The following is a 6,878-nucleotide window of genomic DNA, read 5'->3' as shown; positions in this document are numbered from 1 at the left end:
TTTACCTAACTGCTAGCCGACCAGATATCATGTTTAGTGTGTGCAGGTGTGCTAGATTCCAAGCTGCTCCAAAGGAATCTCATCTTACTGCTGTCAAGCGTATTATTAGATACCTTCATGGAACAACTAACTATGGTTTATGGTATCCTAACACCAACGATTTTACACTTGAAGGTTTTTCAGATGCAGACTTTGCAGGTGATAAAGATGATAGAAAAAGTACCAGTGGTACTTCCCAGCTTCTAGGAAAATCTATTATTTCCTAGAATAGCAAAAAACAGGGATCAGTCTCTCTCTCTCTACCACTGAGGCTGAATACATTATTGTTGGTCAATGCTGCACACAGCTAATTTGGATGTCTTATCAACTAAGTGATAATGACTTGTTTTTTAAACCTATAAAATTTTCTGTGATAATTCGAGTGCTATCTGTCTGTCCAAAAATTCTGTGCATCATTCTAGGGCAGAGCATATAGATATTAAGCATCATTTTATCATAAATCATGTTGCTCAGGGAGATTTTGAAATAGTTTTTGTTAATACTGAAAACCAGCTTGCTGATATTTTTACTAAACCTCTTCTTGAATAACGTTTCTGCATGCTTAGAAGATCTTTGGGAATTATTGATAAATCTGTCTAATTTTTTAGTAATCCGTGCCATAATTTTCGGCTATTCAAAATCTTTGCCATAAATTGCATTTCCATCCCAATTATGACCGTCCCATCTTCCCATGTTTTACTTCTCTCTTTTACCTTCCCCATAAAATCTTTTCCTTTTTCCTACATATCCCCATAAAACCTTTCCCCTTTTCTTCTCTTCTTCATCTTTACCCTTCCCCGCCAAACCCTCCTGTCTGCATCTTTTTTTTTTTTTTGCATGAAAGGCACCAAACCAAGTTTAGCAGTGTTTTATTAAAAAATAGTAAGTTTTCTGTACAATAGTGTAAAGCAAGAAAAGAAAAGAAAAGCCAAATGAATCTATCCTAAAAAGGAACAAAAGGACTAAAAAGGAAAACACATCCAAAGACTATATGGATACTAATCTACTGCAGATCCTCTGGCCTTGGCTTGATACCATCTCAAACACCTACAAGCTCTCACCAGGTGCTATGGTTCAAAAACAAAATGAATACATATTCAGGCTTCCAGGATGGAGTAGAAATCCTCCATGTTCCTTCAGATGTAGCTGCTATCTCCTTGTCTTGATGTTGACCTTTGTTTGCCATTATTCCAAAGTTGCAAGTTGCCTGACTGAACCAATCTTTAGCAGTCTTACAAGATAACGAGCTACAAGCTAATACCACTCTTATACTCCTGCCAAAGATAGTTTCATACAGGTCCATGTGCTATTCATGGCATGTTGAGATGCAAACTTGTTGCTGCTACTGCGCTCCAGCTTGTTATTAATCTCCAGGGATGTGATGGTCCTTAGCTAGCCCGATCCTCTTGTATGGTATATGTGACTTCTCTGTATTTAGAATTTTCCTTGGTTTCACAGAAGTGAAGTAAAACTCTGAAAAAGATGATCACCTGCAAAATCAAAAGCATAATTAGTTAAAAAATCAGCCAGTCCATTTCCTTCTCTCAGCACATGCTCCACCCTTACTTCCTTATCCCTCCTCAACCTTAAGATATAATTTATGATCATTGATATACTCCATGGAGTCTCCCACTGACCAGTTAAGATCATCTTCATAGTCATTGAATCTGTTTCCAACACCACTGGTAACAGACTGTGTGTAACACAGTACTTAAGCCCCTCATGTAGTGCCCTTGATTCTGCTATCAAATTTGAACCATCTGATATCCTTCTTGCTGCTGCATACTGGAAATCACCTACTGCATTTCTAATACAAAAGGCCACAGAACTTGGTCCAGGATTTCCCCTAGAAGCTCCATCAGAATTACATTTATACCATCCTGCCTTAGGAAAATCCCATTTCACTATCTTACTTACAATTCTTGGCCTGTATGCTTCAAAGATTTGTAGAATTTGAGGTATGCATTTTGGTAAGTTGTTCTGCCCTGGAAACCTCATTCTACACAAATGATATATGACCATGTTTATCTCATAAATCACTTTGTTGATGGACATCCTCCCTCCATGTAGGACTGTATTCCTCCACTTCCATAACTGCCACATGGTGGCCATTGGAATAGCTTTAAAAATGGTTCTGAACTTTGAGGGACAATTTGTATTCCACCAGATTTGAAAGAGTTCCCTGACTTGTTGAAACTGTGTTGTGATGCCAACAGCAGTTTTAACATAAGTCCAAACTTTTATGGCAACATTTCCTGTAACAAACAAATGATCCACAGTTTCATATTGCCTATGATCACAGCAATAACAGGTTGCCTCAATATCTACCCCTATCCTTCTTACTACCTCTCCAACTGGTATTTTGTACTTCCACAACCTCCAGAAAAAGAAAGATATCTTAAAAGACACCCCTGATATCCATATATTCTTAAAAACATCTGACTTGACTGCTTTAATCCTCAGTAATTCCCATGCAGTGCCTACTGTAAACTTGCCTGATGCTGTCATCATCCATCTTGGCATATCCCACTCATCTTTTGGTTCATGAAAGTGCAATTCTTCCAATATATGATCCACAATATCCATAGGAAACAACTGCTGCAATTTTCCTATATTCCAACCAACCTGCAACATAAGTTCTTTTACATCTTGAACACCCTCATCTATTCCAAAATCATCTGGAATAATGTGATATAGTGCCCCTAGCTTTGTCCAGTTGTCAAACCATACATTTGCAGTTCCACTCCTTGGTTCCCACCATGTTTCTTGCTCTATATTATCTCTAACCTCTATCATATCCTTCCATACTTGAGAACCTCCTTTCCACTGCACAGTCTGAGGACTGTGCCTTTTGCAATATTTGATCCACATGTAGTTTGCCCATAGAGTATTTGTTGTCCTGAATTTCCACCAAAGTTTTGCACATAAGGATTCAGATACATCAAACAAAGATCTAAATCCTACTCCTCCTTCCTCTTTTGGCTTACACAAGTTAAGCCATGATGACCAGTGTCTTCTTCCGCCTTTCTCACTATTATTCTAGAAGAATCTTGAGAAGATTTTATGCATATCATTGATAACACATTTTGGAGGTTTGATGGCTGACAACAAATGTATTGGCATACTCATTAATACATTATTGATCAGAACAACTTTTCCTCCAAATCATAACAATCTTCATTTCCAAGTCTGAAGCTAATTCTTGACTTTCTTGATTAGATCATTGTAATCAGCCTTCCTCTTCCTTGAATGTGTGACAGGACAACCCAAAGATGTAAAAGGAAAAGTGTCTTTTTTAAAACTAGTAATAGTCTCCACCTGTTGTATCAGCCCATTAGACACCTTACTGTGTACATGGAATGAGCTCTTGCCTTTATTTATAAGTTGGCATGATACCTGCTCATATGCATGTAGTACCTCCATAATTAACTCCAAAGATCTAGCATCTGTAGATGAAAAAATTATTGTGTCATATGCATATGCCAGATGGTTCAGATTTGCACTCCATTTGGCCATTCCATAACTTCTAAAGTCATTATTCTCAAATAAAGAATTCAATGCTCTAGATAAAACTTCAGCATATAAGATGAACAAAGCAGGAGAAAGAGGATCTCCTTGTTTTACACCCCTGGTGGAATGAAAGAAACCATGAGCTTGACCATTAAGGAGTATGGAGTACCAATTATTTGCTATCAGCCTCCACACCATATCTATGAAAATTTCTACAAATCCCATCTTCCTTAAAACTCTGATCAAGTAACTCCATGATACTCTATCATATGCTTTAGCCATGTCAAGCTTAAGTACAACATTAGCTGGTTTTCCTGTTAATCTAATGTCAGTCACAACTTCTTGAGTTAGAAGGACATTTTCAATGATACATCTGCCCTTAACAAATCCAGACTGGTTAGGAGATATCAGTAAAGGTAGAATGCCCTCCAGCTTATCCTGAACCACTCTAGAAATAACCTTGTTGATGAGACTGATTGGTCTCATATCAGCAAAGGTCTCAATGTTGTTCTTCTTTGGTAACAGTACCAGGTTGGTATGTGTGACTGACTTAGGAAGAGTTTGGCCATCAAAAAATTCTTTCACAAGATTGTATACATCAGCACCAACAATGTCCCAACACACTTGATAAAATATTCCAATCATACCATCTGGACCACCAGCACTATCTGCAGATAATTCAAATACAGCCTTCTTCACCTCCTCTAAAGTTAGCATGCTTACCAGCTGATTATTAGTATCCTGATCCACCATACTAGGAACATGTTGTAGCAATTTAAAATCTAAAGGATCAACCTCTTGGGAGAACTGTTGTTGGTAAAATCTACAAGCTTCTTCTGCCAAAAGTGACTCCCCTTCTATCCATACTCCTTGCTGATTCAGAATTCTTATGATCTGTAATCTGTTTCTCCTCCCATTCATAATACTATGAAAGTACCTTGTATTCCTGTCACCCTCAGCAAAACTAATCATATGTGACTTTTGTCTCCAAAATTATTCCTCATAATGAACATATTTTTTCAATGCTGCTTGTGCTAGTAGTAGGACCATCCTATTCATAGGAGTAGGATCTTCTTCAAAACATTGCTCTTTAATTCTCACCACCTCTTCCCTTACTGTTAGTTGCTTGAAAATATCACCAAAAGTTGCCTTACTCCAAGCAGATATGGCAGATTTCACATTCTTCAATTTCAACTTGAATCTGATAAAATCATCCCCTTCAAAATCTGTGATCCATGCCTGATTAACTACCTCTAAGAAGGATTCATGTTCTGTCCAGAATTTTATAAATCTGAAAGGCTTCCTTATGTGATGTGAAGATTCAGCACATGTAAGTAGCAAAGGAGCATGGTCTGAGCCAGTTCTAGATAAATGTTGCACCTCCATATGTGTAAACCAATCTTGTAGTTTAGAGTTTTCAATCATTCTATCCAGTCTTTTGAAAATACAGTCACTACCTGCCCTTCCATTCCACTAAGTAAACAAACTCCCCTTATAATTTATATCAAATAGCTCACATGAATTAATACAAAATGCAAAATCCTCATATTCATCTGGAAATACAGGTAAACCACCAATCTTCTCATCTTCATTCATAATAACATTAAAATCACCCCCTACCAACCAAGGAAATTCCATTTGATCAGCCAAACTATACAGACTATCCCATAAACTTATTCTTTCTAGATGATCACACTTTGCATAGACCATAGTTACCATAAGTGACTTATTCCACTCTTGGAAAAACAGCTTTATAGTAATCTGTTGTTCTAGATCCTGCAGGATCTCTACATCCACATTATCGATTACAAAGAACCATATTTTACAATTGTAGTTGTAATGGGCATATGTCATGCCTAATCTCCTTCTAAATCCTTGAATATGCCTAAAGTGTTGAAAAGGCTCCATTAAAGCTATAATGGTGAATTTATGATGTCTATGCAGCATTTGGACTCTGTGAAAAGATTGTTGTGTGTTCACAGATCTGATATTCCAAAAGAGTGTCTTCATCATCATTTAAAAATAGGCTTACAACCTCTCCTTGGTACCACTCTTATAGGAATAGTATCTGTGATTACTTGTTTCTTTCCTTTCGTAGAGCCTTTCTGTCTAGATCTTGGTGAGATGCCAGCTTCTTTGACCACATTACTAAAAACCTGCTCCACTGAAACCTCTTCTTTACTTTCATTGAATTTGTTCTTGCCCTCATCATATTCCACCTCAGCTCCCACATTAATATTATGAGAGATCACATCACGCAGTTCTTTCAAAGGAGATTGTTTTCTCTAATGAATCAGTGACTGGACATTTCCATTTTCACTTGTGCCACTTCCAAATCCTTGATCACTTCCCTCTCAGGAGGAAATGAACCAATGCCATTTTCATTAATTGAGATGCTCAAATCTCTCTCCTTCATGTTATTATCAGGAGAGAAATCACATTTCTGTACGTGATCCAAAGATGGGAGACTTAATGTGTGATCTGTCTAATTATCTACAACCTCCAAATCCCCTTTGGCATTTGCCAATATACCAGCCTCAGTCTGCATTTCAACCTCACCTGATTCTATAGCATGCAAATCATTTTGGTTTTCCATCTGCTCATATGTATCATCACCATCTGGGACCTCCTTTTCTATCTGCTCCATGATAAATGCTGAGGCATGTCCATGCTTAGAATGGCATGTAAATTCACATGCATTTCCAAGATCATATTCCTCAACAGCAATGACACCCTCGTTAATCATGTGCCCCACCTTTGTACTTGTGTCCTCTAAATCCTTGTCAGGATCATTTTCTTCAACAGTAATGATATCCTTATTACTAATGTACCCCACACTTGTAGTTCTGTCCTCTAAATTCTTGTGAGGATCAACTTCCTCTACAGCAATGAGACCTTCATCAACCATATCTCCCACACTTTCATGCACATCTTTTGTTGTCTGACCTGTTTTTTCACCATTTGAATCCATTTTCCTTTTAGAATTATTGTTGAGATCTTCTCTATCATTGACTGCCACACATGATACCATATTTTGAGCATTGTCCTCCATTCCTTTCTTATTAATAGACTTACCTTTTTCTACCTCCTAGATCTTGTCATCTGCTCCCTTATACTCTACATTGCTATCGAATTCTCCTTCTATGATTTTTTCTAACACATCAAAATTATTATGTGTAGAAACTGCAGTTTCAATGGCAAGAACACTCTTGTTCCCAGCCTCAGCAGGAATCTTAGTTTTGTTTTTTCCTTTGTCATTTATTCTAGGATAAGTAACAACCTTCCCACTTGATACACCTTTAGGCACATATGTTTGGACAGGATATCTC

General features: G+C 37.5%; 1 protein-coding gene across 1 annotated transcript; it reads right to left on the bottom strand.

Annotated features, from left to right (window-relative positions):
• Positions 1 to 1,491: 1,491 nt before the first annotated feature.
• LOC132637489 (uncharacterized) lies at positions 1,492 to 4,521 on the bottom strand. Its single transcript, XM_060354569.1, has 3 exons — positions 3,436 to 4,521; positions 1,953 to 3,078; positions 1,492 to 1,838 (listed from the first exon to the last, which is right to left on the bottom strand). Exons 1-3 carry the CDS (start codon positions 4,519 to 4,521, stop codon positions 1,492 to 1,494), a joined length of 2,559 nt encoding a protein of 852 aa, XP_060210552.1.
• Between the last annotated feature and the right edge of the window lie 2,357 nt (positions 4,522 to 6,878).

Source organism: Lycium barbarum, chromosome 4 (genome assembly GCF_019175385.1).
Source record: "Lycium barbarum isolate Lr01 chromosome 4, ASM1917538v2, whole genome shotgun sequence".
Classification (NCBI taxonomy): Eukaryota; Viridiplantae; Streptophyta; class Magnoliopsida; order Solanales; family Solanaceae; genus Lycium; species Lycium barbarum.
Note: the sequence above shows the minus strand (reverse complement) of the source record. Positions and strands in the feature narration are given on the sequence as shown.

Coding starts and splice junctions, on each gene's coding strand:
- LOC132637489 (XM_060354569.1), bottom strand. CDS start 4,521: ATGATTAGTTTTGCTGAGGGTGACAGGAATACAAGGTACTTTCATAGT. Junction 3,079..3,435: donor TACTACATGCATATGAGCAG/GTATCATGCCAA, acceptor AGATTCTTCTAG/AATAATAGTGAGAAAGGCGG. Junction 1,839..1,952: donor ATACAGGCCAAGAATTGTAA/GTAAGATAGTGA, acceptor TTAGAAATGCAG/TAGGTGATTTCCAGTATGCA.